The sequence below is a fragment of the Lasioglossum baleicum genome, chromosome 10, assembly GCF_051020765.1.
Source record: "Lasioglossum baleicum chromosome 10, iyLasBale1, whole genome shotgun sequence".
NCBI lineage: Eukaryota > Metazoa > Arthropoda > Insecta > Hymenoptera > Halictidae > Lasioglossum > Lasioglossum baleicum.
Window position 1 is genome coordinate 16,702,521 of NC_134938.1, and position 13,810 is coordinate 16,716,330.

General features: G+C 39.1%; 2 protein-coding genes across 3 annotated transcripts in view; both read right to left on the minus strand.

The window, feature by feature from the left end:
- Alpha-man-ia (alpha-Mannosidase class I a) overlaps positions 1-13,810 on the minus strand; it is a 679,808-nt gene that overhangs the window by 92,692 nt on the left and 573,306 nt on the right. The window lies entirely within an intron of this gene.
- LOC143212914 (uncharacterized) overlaps positions 10,716-13,810 on the minus strand; it is a 32,973-nt gene continuing 29,878 nt past the window's right edge. The window contains exons 16-18 of the mRNA XM_076432228.1: positions 13,661-13,810; positions 13,170-13,315; positions 10,716-12,116 (exon numbers count right to left, since the gene is read on the minus strand). Coding sequence (XP_076288343.1) covers positions 11,909-12,116; positions 13,170-13,315; positions 13,661-13,810 — 504 coding nt within the window. The 3' untranslated portion in view covers positions 10,716-11,908. The remainder of the gene's footprint in view (positions 12,117-13,169; positions 13,316-13,660) is intronic.

The following is a 13,810-nucleotide window of genomic DNA, read 5'->3' on the forward strand; positions in this document are numbered from 1 at the left end:
CGAGGCGACGAACGTGTATCGTTTTGAAACGATGTGTAAGAACGCGTGTGTTGACGACTGCTAACGGTTGTGTGGTGAACGCGATGTCCGTTAACAGAGTAGTAGAGTTCTCGATCAGCCGGTGCCTGCCGAAAATCGCGCGTTCCGCGGCCGCAGCGTGGGGGGTGCCGCGACGACGTGACGTCACCCGATCGTGGCCACGCGAGGTCGGTAAAGCCGATCGGATGCGCACCGGTTTGCCGGAACAAATTCACTTTAAAATACCGAAATTACTTTCTTGCCAACCCAATACATTTTCAATATTTCTAAATTGTGATAATTTATACATTCTATATGTAAGAGCATACATACCAGAAAGTACGCGTTAATCAATATTATGCTCTAAAACTTTCCGATCAATAGCAATTTTTGAAAAAATATCTCTTGAAATTCGGATCAATTTTTAGTGGCGCCTGAGAGTCATTACTCGAGTGCTAAGGGTTAAGATTATTAGGAAGGATCGACGCGTGTCCGCCACAATTGGTTCGTTCACACTAATCGAGGGTAATTAATTCTAACTGCCACTTTCCACCGTTTTTCTTCGCGTAACAATCAGAAAACGCCGCCTCTTCCTGTCGAGGTTCTTGAGATCACAATGATCAGAGTCCCTCTTGATATTTAATCATTAATTCAGACTGGAGATTCTCCTCGATTCAAATTTTAAATTAATTTACTATTAAAGTTATCATAAGAATTCCTCTTATTGTTTAAAATTCGACTAATTAATTCGATGAAATTTCTAAAGAGTTGAGAATTATAAATTAGGATAAAAATTGCGCCTTGAGAGCTAAATGAAACAGACGAGATAGCTGCCATTTAATTATTATAATACTAGATGCTCGTAACAACTGATGTTCGCTGCTTTCATTTTTCAACGAAACAATCGTCAAATTTATCAGGTCTCTAAATTCTTTCATTGTGCCATCTGGTGGTTGATTATTATCATTGTTTCGTATGTTCGTAGGTGCCAGCCTTTAGGAGTATCTAAACTCTAAACAAATGACAGGAGCTATAGTCAATTATGGCAACCAGGGGACGATGTGAATCAACACGGGAACACGGAAAACAATTGTTACCTTCAACACCTTCTATTACGTAACCATTTCATGACATAAAATTAGTATTTTCAAGATTTTTTTATCGAATATCGTGTAGTATCCCACTACGCTCCCACTACATTTGGCCTAACCGTTAGTGAAAAACACTCTGTTACACAGAATACAGAACGGTAAAATACGAAAAAGACGAGCTCATCATCTGCAACAAAAGTTACCGCTGTCTGACTGAAGTGTATTAAAAACACGACAAAGAAAAATATGTTCAATTACCGTTGCGAAACCTTCGTAGCTCGGAACGAACAACCCAGCGACATTCATCTTTATTACCTTCAAACTTTTTGATAACACGATAAGCAACATTTTTTGTGACTTCGGTGGTATCAGGTACCACACTGAATTGTATCTGTTTCAATCGAATACGGTCTTATTGTTATTTTCTTATCATATATGTACATACGTTTCTAATGTAAATACAGTAAAGTCACGATTCTTGTCAGACAGCCTGTGTTCTGCACGGACCACTATCGCATACCGACATTATTTTTTATGACTGCGTCTACGAGGCCGACCTACCGAGAGTACAAACGAAAAGCGAACGTAGAGGACAGCATGTAAATAAGAGTCGCGCGGCCGAATCGTATCGATGTGAACCACTACTCATCGACGTAATCGAATGTACAAAACGTCTTTCTTTTTCACTATTTTTTTGTGTGACTTTCAGCACCTTATTTCTGGAATTTTTCTGATTAAAATAACACCAAATACGGTATAATTACAACTGTATTTAGTGGTTTCATTCGACGATGAATGTTTCGGGCGCAAGGGAGGACAGTGAACGCGCGGGCCTTTGAACTGTGTCGGCGACGGCGACTGTCCGCGTCACTTTCTTTCCTATACGCTGTCCTTCCTAGAGCCCGAAACTTTCATCGTCGATTAAACCACTAAATATAGTTGAAATTATATCGTGTTTGATGTTATCCTAATAAGAAAAATGCCAGAAATAAGCTGGTGAAAGTCCCATAAAAAAATAATGAAAACTAAAGAAGTTTTGTCATTGGATTAGTAGCGGTTCACACCCATATACCCAAACCGAGATCAGATTACTACGGTGGAGGGGATACCTTTTTTTATTTGTATTCATCGTGTACGACCTTTTTGCGACTATAGGGGATTTATTGTATGATCACTACCGAAATTTCTACACGGTCCCAGTTTCCTGCAATTGATGTAGACAACGTTTGTCTCGAACGAAGATGAAGATTCTTCTTTTCCGCACATACGCTTTGACGGCGTATGCGGTCGCTGACGAGTATCGCGACTTTACTGCAGTGGCTTGTCATAGAATTACTCATAAGTGTACGAAGAAAATTTAATCACTTTCGTATGACTTATTTACAAGATACATTTCTATTTAATAGAATCTCAGACTTACGATTCAATAAAAATTTGGGAACTAGTGTCTATCACAGACTGGCCGCTATAATTGTTCAGCGCCATGATCAACAGATGGACTACTGTCACTAGAATGGGAACAAAAGTCTCCATCGGGTTGTAATTCTCCATGATCGATAGAAAAACCTGGTATTATTAAAAATCCATCTCGTTATTTCTCGACGGTTTTTCATCAGGTTGTTGCATACGAAATGCAATGAGGTTTCACACGGGGAAACAAAAATTTTCAACTTTTCCGAACGTAATATTGTACAATTCGACAAATAAATAATAAAACATCAAATTCTAGTTCGAGGGACCCCAGTTTCGAGTGCCTATCGGTTAGGACTTGAATTCCTAGCGCTGGAGTATAAAGTTTCATCATTCATCCGTCGAACTGTATAATAGTACATTGAGAAAAGCAGAAAATTGTTGGTCTCCTCGGCGAAAGTTTAACGAAATATTTCTATGAGTATAGAAATAATACTCACGCGGTACAAATTAACAGCGAACGAGCCCACAACCGCTAAGATTGCCAGCATGTATGAAAAAAGTACATTTTTTTCGAAGACAATGGCGAGCCTTTTGTTACATATCCATAACGCCAGATACATAGTACACGTAATAAAGCAATAATATAATATACGAATAAATGGTTACAGTCACGTGTGCATAAAGGTACCGACTCGTGAGCTCTGTTGTGCATGTCCACAGCAGGGCCGATGTCGATAGGGTCCGTTGACGCCAACCTTGCTGCCGTGTCAACTGTACTTCGTATTCGATAACTGGACGAAGAAAAATATTAGATGATTGCATAAGTTTGTGCCCGATTTTCATAGATATCGCAAACCGTACTGCACGGCGGAGTGTAAAAAAAATTATATAGTCACCATTCTTTTCAAATTGTAGAATTTCTACAATGAAGCTGTATTATTTCAAATTTAACCATTGAATTTTATTTTCAAATCAGGCAAGAACTTATGCAATCATCTGATATATTGATCAGATTAAATTCACGAATGTATTTGAACAACTGATGCATGTTGTTTTGAACGTACCCAACGATTTCGAAGAGTCCAGACAGGTAGAACGAGATGACAGCGAGCGACGCTTCCGTACATGACACTGACAATACACCAAGCACGAGAGTTAGGTAGAAATATATACAAATTAAGTCAGTGGTGGTATTATACTCTGTGTAAAAGAACCCAAACAACTGGATGAAGCGCAGTTGATATTTCAAATGCAGTAATGTGGGAATCAGTATCAGCACTAGCACGGCTAATATTGTAACGAACGATATACCTACAGAAATTCAATACAATCGTTAAGCGAATTTTCCATTTGTCGTTCGACGATTTTCTGTGGATCTTCACACAGAATAAGAATTGTCTGTACCGATTCTAAGAAACTGGAGCAAAGAACATCTAACGACGAGATTATTTTTAATCAATATTCACAATTCTTACCAAGAAACATGTAAACTATGAGTCTTGACTTGTCGATATATTTGAAGAAAATTTTCACCTCATCCGGATTCACCAGCACGTCGCAATCATGCTGCATGTTTTCGAAGATAATCTTCATCTGCAGCCACACGAAGAAATAACTGAGATCGTATTACTTTTTGTGAACTATAAAATATTAGAAAGAAGCAACTCAAGTAAGAGGCATTGAAGATATTTTAATTGTATGCACAGAAAAGATTCTATAATCAATTCAATAGCAGCGATAATGACATTTGATCTGTTCAGCTGTTACACGAGTCATTTCTCTTAATTGATCATTTAATAGCCACGTGTTTTGGTACTTACTACTGGAAAATTCACGGTAAAACCAACGTATCGTAAAAAGAACAACAGCATCGGACCGGTATACGATAACATCGTGAGCAAATTGTGCAACGTTATTTCTACATACTTTATAGAGTACACCTGGAAAACGTTTTCACATCTCTTCTTGAAAGTTAGATCACAGTTACGATATAAATTATTCAAATATTCGAATTATTTGAGCGAGTGCAAGTGTCGTTACATTATATTTTGAAAAAAAAATTATAAAAATGTTCCCACATAAATTGTCCACGAGGATAAAAGCGATTATAAATAAATAGACTGCGGATTTTATGCATTTATGACAAAAATGGACAATTACAATTTAAAGCAGTGGCTATATTAAAAATATTTAAGGACATCAATGTATTATTTTCAGCTTAATAGGATGATTAAAAAAAGAATACAATTTATATTTGGCTCCTGTGTCCTCCAATCAATGCGAACATTTTTTATTTTGCACAAAGATCCGCAGTCTATAAATAAACAACGACTAACGAGAGCTTCTGGCAAAATCACAGTTTCCCCGAATATTTCCGAATGTCGTAACAATATGATTTAAAGTGAAATTAGTCTGTTGACCGGAAGAACTAACGAGGTAGAGTTATGTACAGTAAATGAAATGTTGGTCACCTGAACCGCTATGCAGCAGATGGTAATCAGGGGAAGAACGGTTCTTTTAATCTTAGACAGGGTGGATTGATCGTAGGGCCAGAGCCCTGTGAAGCACAGAACAGAATAGTAGACACTGTAGTTCTTTCGAAACGCCTCCATCGTTGCCGAGGGTAGGTGTGCGATTGATACATGTACAATTTCTGTCACCTTGCAACTCGCAGCACGCTCCCATATCTTATTCAGGCAGCTTCCGGTAATTAGAGTGTCTGCCAAGTGTAATTTCTACCTTCCTTTCACTCGCGATTCAACTCTCTTCTTCAGTCGGAATTAGACATCGCACTAGTCGGGTCGCCCTACCTAAACAGTCGATACTGTCGACTGGCCGTTCACTAACTTGAGATTTACGAACTTGTTATTAATTTCATGCGATAATCAACCTGTGCCTTACAAATTCGTAACGCATCTTCTTTCCCACGATTGTACAATGCACATACATGGTGGTGTATAATCATTACTATTTACGGTACGAACTCATTTATTTATTAATCGCGTGTGTTATATACATAGTTGCATATATTCACAATACGTATTCGTTCATATACTCTCCCCTATTTACCTTCTGAATCAATACCTTCTAATTAATATGCTCTGCTCTTTTCAAATTTTTGTATTAAATTGATCGACAGCGTCGCAAACCATAACAGGGGTTGTATTAAAAGTAAATAACGAGCAGTAACTCCGAATAAACATATTATGAGATTTCTATACACAGCCAACGACTTACACTAATTGTCGCATTTCTGTGGCACTCTGTTGAAGAAATGATTGCATAGATATCTTTCGTGGAGCACATATTACAATAGGAGCTGCACAAAGTCTAAATAAAATCAATCTTGTCATTTTTATAAGGAAACATGTGTACCAGTCACTTTTATGGCTCGGTAGGTTTAGTGTTAACAGTATGGAACATCTGGGGCCCTCAGCCTCTTCTTCCTCAAACGCAACTGTTTTTTACAGGCCCCCGTCGTTGCTCCTCCTCTGGATTGAATTAATAAAATTAAGTCGAGCTGATGTTACTTTGATCGATCACGCGAAAGAATCATTGGAAAAAACTGATTAGTTTGCATTCCCCTGTGTATTAATTCAGTCTCCCATATTTTATATTGCATAGGCGTTCCTCGCATAATACATTAATATTCATTTCGAGGTTATGCTTAAAGCGTCGCAAGACTCCAAGCAGCTGTCCAAATGGTGCTGCTAGTTGGTTAAACTTTCTAAATGTTTGGTCGACACAAATTTGTGAAACCTATCTTCATAATTCTGAAAACAGATCAGAAAAGTTGCGAATAGCAGCCTTCGAGAAGAGTATTCTCTTTTAAAGAACGTGCGAACCTTACTGCAAGCCACTGTAAATAATAGGTCATTGTAAATAGATTTATTTTCCAGGAGTACAAGAGCGAGACGTCGCTCTATCGATAGACTATTTCAGAAGACCCTGCGAAATGTCTTAAGCGACAGGATATTGGAAATTTCCGCTCGCATAATGATTCCCTTTTATTCATTTAGATACGGGTGCTGTTCGATACAGCAGAGACTCGAGATACGAAATCATCGATTCAGAAGGACGCAAAACAATGTATGCACAAGATATCGACACGGATTGGTGGAATCGTCTTTTCACAAGTAATAACGGATCTCATGGGACACGTGCAAACAGTGGAACGAATCTTTTCTCAAGGTCATATGGTAACCACATTTCATGGTCATTCGTATTTTTTTATTACCGCGGTTATATTAGTTTGGGGAAAAAGAAATCCACCATTTCTCCGCTTGAGATAACGTAAAAATAATGGATTTCTTTTTCCGCAACCTAATATTAGCTTGCCGAGTTGTCGTTGTTGTATGCGTCGAATCTTGTAATCGAATTTTAAACCGTTTCCCGATAAGCTAGAGACTTGAAACTTTAAACATAGCTCAGAACTGGGTGACAATGCAATATTAAAAAACAAATTAAAAAAAAACTATGCGTTTAGGAGATATAAACTATTAAAAAAACCATTACACCTCCCCGCGCGACGCTCGGTAGTCCCTCATCGCGACCAGCGATTCCCACTCCGCGCGCCAGCGCTTACCTACTTCACTACGTGTTCCCACTCCAGTGGCCCACTTTGCATCGTAGGAGCTAAGTTTACTTACTGAATTGGTTAGGATTAGGTAGGGGTGGAGGGCGACAAGGACCGGCGATTCTGCTCGGTAAGCGGCTCGCAGTCGTCACTACAAACCACTATGGCAATTTGTGAAAAAATATCTCTTCAAATTCAAATCAATTTTTAGTGGCGCCTGAGAGTCACTACTCGAGTGCTAAGGGTTAAGATTATTACGAAGGATCGACGCGTGTCCGCCACAACTGGATCGTTCATACAAATCGAGGGTAATTAATTCTAATTGATACTTTTCATCTTTTCTCTTCGCGTAACAATCAGATAACACCGCCTCTTCCTGTCGAGGTTCTAGAGATCACAATGATCAGAGAGTTCCTCTTGATATTTAAAAATGAATTCAATCTTGAGATCCTCCTCGATTCAAATTTTGAACTAGAGGGGTGTTGTTGCTCGCTCGCTTCGCGAGTAGGGTTGTCGTAGCTCGCTCGCTTTGCGAGCTCGCGAGAGGGTTAGTGGTACGGATGTCATTTGGTGTGTGACTCTCCAAGAGTCACACAAAGAACTTCCCGATTAGTTAGTTATAGTATATTATTAGCATTATTAAGTGTACGTTTTAAGAAGATTATTCGTTTTCAGGGAAATTCAATAGTTTTCTACTTACCAAAATGTTTGCTATATGGCGTCGCATTAAACCAACATCGTAGGCTCGTTGCTCGCTTGGTTCCTTGTTATAGCATACTAATGTTGCAAAATAAATTGTCTTAATTAGTTTTTCGCAAACGATACAACTCATCATTATCCGGGTTTGCAGTATTGATCTTGGTTTTCTTCGATACTGTTAATTTAAATTATCCCATAATATATAAACCGCTCAATTTTGAAACTCTGCTCAGTGCTACATACAACATTTGTAAAGTTCATTTTTCTGATGTTTTAAAATTCAAACATACTTTCTCGTATGTTTGTCCCTGACTTTTATGAATCGTAATTGCTTCAGCAGGAACCACTGGAAATTGACTACGTGTGATTTGATATTTTTCCTCACTCGACATATTTACTTGATTCGATATTTTTATTATTGGTGTCAAATTTTGATCAATATTTGCATTTTTCATATTGTAACAGGTGTGTTTCGTCGTCGTTCGGTTTCCTCGCGTCCGTGCTCCTTGGTGCTGAACGGCTCGCCGATCCAGGGTCCTAAACGACGAAATGAATAAACGGCGCGAAGAACGGAATCGGTACGGGTGAAATAACTGACGAGTCGGTTGCGGGCAAATAAATTATGCTCGCTGCCTTTCAGACGCGTAAGATACGGTGCCTCAGGATACAGTGCGCGATGGTAATGCTGTCGTCGTGGTCTCCCTACCTAGGCAGGGTTTTCGTGGTCCTTCGATGTCCGTGACGCACGGGTCATCGAAGTACCTCCGGACAGTCGTTCAGGGAGTTCGGTCAAGGTGACGCACCTTGTCTTGCTCGACTGGCCTCGTGGGCGACTCGCCTCACGAGGGTGACTTTCTAGGCGGTTCTTAGGCGACGTCGAAGGGTGACGCACCACTTCTAGTTCAGCCGATTTCGTGGACGACGCGTCCCACAGAATTTACCGGCGACTCACCGGCTAGGTTCGAGGTGGAGCACGGCTCGCACCAGCGGACGGACAGTACGACAGGGTTTCTTCGACGAAGCCGAAGGAGTGACACACCACTTCGTATTCGTCGACTTCTCGGAGGCGACGCGCCTAGCGAAAGAGACCGGTGACGCACCGGTTGTTTCGAGGTAGAGCACGGCTCGTACCAGTGGAACCAGGATGCCGATAACGGCGGAGACGTGGACAACGGTTACAGGTAGTATACTCAGAGCACTGGAATATCGCACGAGGTGATTCCCGGATGGCTACTGGTAGACTCAGGTGATTCTAGTTTGTTCGCGACGGCTTTTATAGGGATGGTTTGGTGGTAAGGGATGGTGGTGCGGTGCGGTATTTTTATGGTGACGTATACCTTCTCCTGAACAGTATTTTGGAAATTTGATTTGGATTCCCGTTGGAATACGGGCCTGGGTGCGGGGTACGTGCGGTACAGGCGGTGTTGTTGTTTTGACAGGAGGCCGGTGGTACGTTACTAGATTTGCGTCGTCGTGTATAACCGGTGGAGGTGTGACAGGGGTTTGTTCATAGCAGGCCTACGTTATGTAGGTCTGTTACAATATAATTACGATAACTAATTCTAACTTTCACTCCTACTCTGACCAAATGAAAATCTAACCACAATATAGACGGAATTTTAGTATTTTCTTGAAAAGTATAATAATAAATTTTAATATTCCGCATGCTCCATTAACCAATCCGTTTCAACATCAATGATATTAATAATTATCATATATTTTATATTAATTTTCAATTTAATCTCAGTTAATAATTCGTTTTGAACTGATTGTTATTTCAAAGATTGTAATATAAATTTTTTTTTGTACTTTCTTCGATATTCTTTGAAAATGTATTCTCGGGAGTATAGAGATGTTTAACTCACTCTTGCATTGGGATAATTTTCGATTATTGTAAGCGGTAACATTAGCATTAGTTGCATAAATAAAAAAAAATTTTTTAAAAGATTTTTTATGTAATTACGTTTGTATCTTCGTTGGAAAATTTCCGTCCTCTCGTATAAATTGCATTGTTGAATCAACTCCTTTCGAAAAACAACTAAAATAAAAACGTGGTAAAAACTAAAAAACTACTTGACCAAAATGGACCAAAATCTAATCAGCTCTAACTTACAGCGGGGCACATCAATTACATCATTCAGCATTCTGATCGCGTTGTTACTTTTTCAGAAAACGTTAACGGAAAATTTGATACCATACAAACATACATACGCACACACACACATACAAACATTTTGCTAAAAATAGTCTAAAATGACTCCAATGACCATGAAACGTGAGAAGATCGTGAAGATTTGCTAAAAACTCGATTTTCGATTTTCGGGGTCATTACAGTAACTTCCCTATGAATCGGGAAGTTAATTAATTTACTATAAAAGTTATCATAAGAATTCCTCTTAGTGTTTAAAAATCGACTAATTAATTTCGATGAAATTTCTAAAGAATTGAGGATTATATTATAAATCAGGATAAAAATTGCGCCTTGAGATCTAAATGAAACGGACGAGATAGCTGCCATTTAACTATTATATTAATACATGCTCGTAACTGTGGTGTACCTACACGGTGTTAGATGTAGCAGCTAAAGTAGATCGTGCGATTACCAGCCACAGCGGCATGCGTGTCGTCTCAGGTAAGCGAGGCAGTATTGTTCTGGCGATCGCACATTACACGCACTACGCGATTCCATGTTTAATTCTTACGCTTGGTACAGTCATTATTACAATATACATTTATTACCTAAATTTACATTACGGTGTGGTTATTCTACGTGTACCAAATACATTACAGCAGAGTTGGGCGTTATTCGAATGAAATTTCATTCGAATAACCAGCGAATAAAAATTACGAATAAATTTTTATTCGCTGGGTTATTCGAATAAATTTTTATTCGACTAAATTTTTATTCGAATAACCCAGCGAATAAAAATTTATTCGTAAAAACCCAGCGAATAAAAATTTATTCGAACAACCCAGCGAATAAAGATTCATTCGAATAAGCCAGCGAATAAAAATTTATTCGAATAGCATAGCTCAGCGAATAATGGTGTCGAATGACATCGCGTCACCGACATCGCACGCGGCGCTCGGTTCGGCAGTCGGCACCAGCGACGTGTATGTGTATCGTGGCAACAAAGTATGTGTAAAGATAACGAAGGTCCCAGTCCCGGACCTAGGGTCTGTCACCACTACTAACCTAATCACTAACCACTACTATTTAGGTGTCAAGCGTTATTTGGAATAATTTACTACTGAATAATTGTTTACACCGAATGAAATCATTATTACATTCACGAATAAATCCTCATATTTTGTTTATTATTTTTTATTTGTTACGGTTACGGTTACGGTTAGGATCCCTGCCCTCAGCCTCGAGGTGTCGGGTGTCGATTGTCGATTGTCGCCGGCGCCGCGCCGGCTGCGCGCTGCGCATATTCTCCGGCCTTTATTCTTATTCGCTGCCGTCATTTAGAATAACGAATAACGAATAAAAGTCCCGGAATTCATTCGTGACTAACGAATAACGAATAAAAGTCCCGGAATTCATTCGTGACTAACGAATAACGAATAAAGCGTTATTCGTTAGCTACGAATAATTTCCAGCGAATAAAATCGTTATTCGTTATTCTCGAATAAATCCTGGGATTTATTCGTTATTCTTTATTCGTTATTCGAAATAAATTTTGCCCAACACTGCATTACAGTAACAACTGATGTTCGCTACTTCCATTTTTCCACGAAACAATCGTCAAATTTATCAGGTCTCCGAATTCTTTCATTGTGCCATCTGGTGGTTGATTATTATCATTGTTTCGTATGTTCGTAGGTGCCAGCCTTTAGGAGTACCTAAACTCTAAACAAATCACAGGAGCTATAGTGCATTATGGCAACCAGGGGACGATGTGAATACTAACACGGAAAACAATTGTGTTACCTTCAACACCTTCTATTATGTAACCATTGCATGACATAAAATTAGTATTTTCAAGATTTTTTATCGAATATCGTGTAGTATCCCACTACGCTTCCCACTACACTTGGCCTAACCGTTAGTGCAAAACACTCTGCTACACAGAATACAAAACGGTAAAATACGAGAAAGCCGAGCTCATCATCTGCAACAAAAATTACCGCTGTCTGACTGAAGAGTATTAAAAACACGACAAAGAAAAATATGTTCAATTACCGTTGCGAAACCTTCGTAGCTCGGAACGAACAACCCTGCGACATTAATCTTCGTTGCAGTCATACTTTTTGTTAACACGAGCAGCAACATTTTTTGTGACTTTGGTGGTATCAGGTACCACACTGAATTGTATCTGTTTCAATCGAATACGGTCTTATTGTTATTTTCTCATCATATATGTACATACGTTTCTAATGTAGATACAGTAAAGTCACGATTCTTGTCAGACAGACTGTGTTCTGCACGGACGACTATCGCATACCGCCATTATTTTTTATGACAGCGTCTACCGGACCGACCTACCGAGAGTACAAACGAAAAGCGAACGTAGAGGGCAGCATGTAAATACGGGTCGCGCAGCCGAATCGTATTGGTGTGAACTACTACTCATCGACATAACCGAATGTACAAAAGGTCTTTTTTTCTGGCATTTTTCTGATCACAATAACACCAAATACGATATACTTTCAACTGTATTTAGTGGTTTCATCGACGATGAAAGTTTCGGGTGCAAGGAAGGACAGCGAACACGCGGACCTTTGAACTGTGCCGGCGACGGCGACTGTCTGCGTCTCTTTCTTTACCATACGCTGTCCGTCCTAGTGCCCGAAACTTTCCTCGTCGATTAAACCACTAAATATAGTTGAAATTATATCGTGTTTGATGTTATCCTAATAAGAAAAATGACAGAAATAAGCTGGTGAAAGTCCCATAAAAAAATAATGAAAACTAAAGAAGTTTTGTCATTGGATAAGTAGTGGTTCACACTCATGTACCTGAACCGAGATCAGATTACTACAGTGGAGGGGAAATTTTTTAATTTGTATTCTCATCGTGTACGACCATTTTACGACTATTAGAGAATTTACTGTACGATCACTACCGAAATTTCTACACGGTCCCAGTTTCCTGCAATTGATGTAGACAACGTTTGTCTCGAACAAAGATGAAGATCCTTCTTTTTCCGCACATACGCTTTGACCGCGTACGCGGTCACTGACAAATATCGCGATTTTACTGGGGTGGCTTGTCATAAAATTGCTCATAATTGTACGAAGAACATTTAATCAGTATGGTATTATTTCTACGCAGTTAAGTAGAAACCAAAAAACAATTCGATCCAGTATTACCTGGATTTTCATAGATCGACAAGATACATTTCTATTTAATAGAATCTCAGACTTACGCTTCAATAAAAATTTGGGAACTAGTGTCTATCACAGACTGGCCGCTATAATTGTTCAGCGCCATGATCAACAGATGGATTTGTGTCACTAGAATGGGAACAAAAGTCTCTACCGGGCTGTAATTCTCCGTGATCGATAGAAAAACCTGGTATTATTAAAAATCCATCACGTTATTTCTCGACGCTTTTTTATCAGGTTGTTGCATATGAAATGCAATGAACTTTCACTCGGGGGACCAAAAATTTTCAATTTTTGCGAACGTAATATTGTTCAATTCGCCGAATAAATAATAAAACTGCAAATTTTAGTTCGAGGAATCCAAGTTTCAAGTGCGTATCAGTTAGGACTTGAATTCCTAGCGCTGGAATATAAAGTTTCATCATTCATCCGTCGGAACTGTAGAATGGTACATTGAGAAAAGCAGAAAATTGTTGGTCCCCTCGGCGAAAGTTTAACGAAATATTTCTACGAGTATAGAAATAATACTCACGCGGTACAAATTGACAGCGAACGAGCCCACAACCGCTAAAATTGCCAGCATGTATGAAATAAGTACATTTTTTCCGAAGGTAATGACGAGCCTTTTGTTACAAATCCGTAACGTCAGATGCATAGTACACGTAATAAAGCAATAATATAA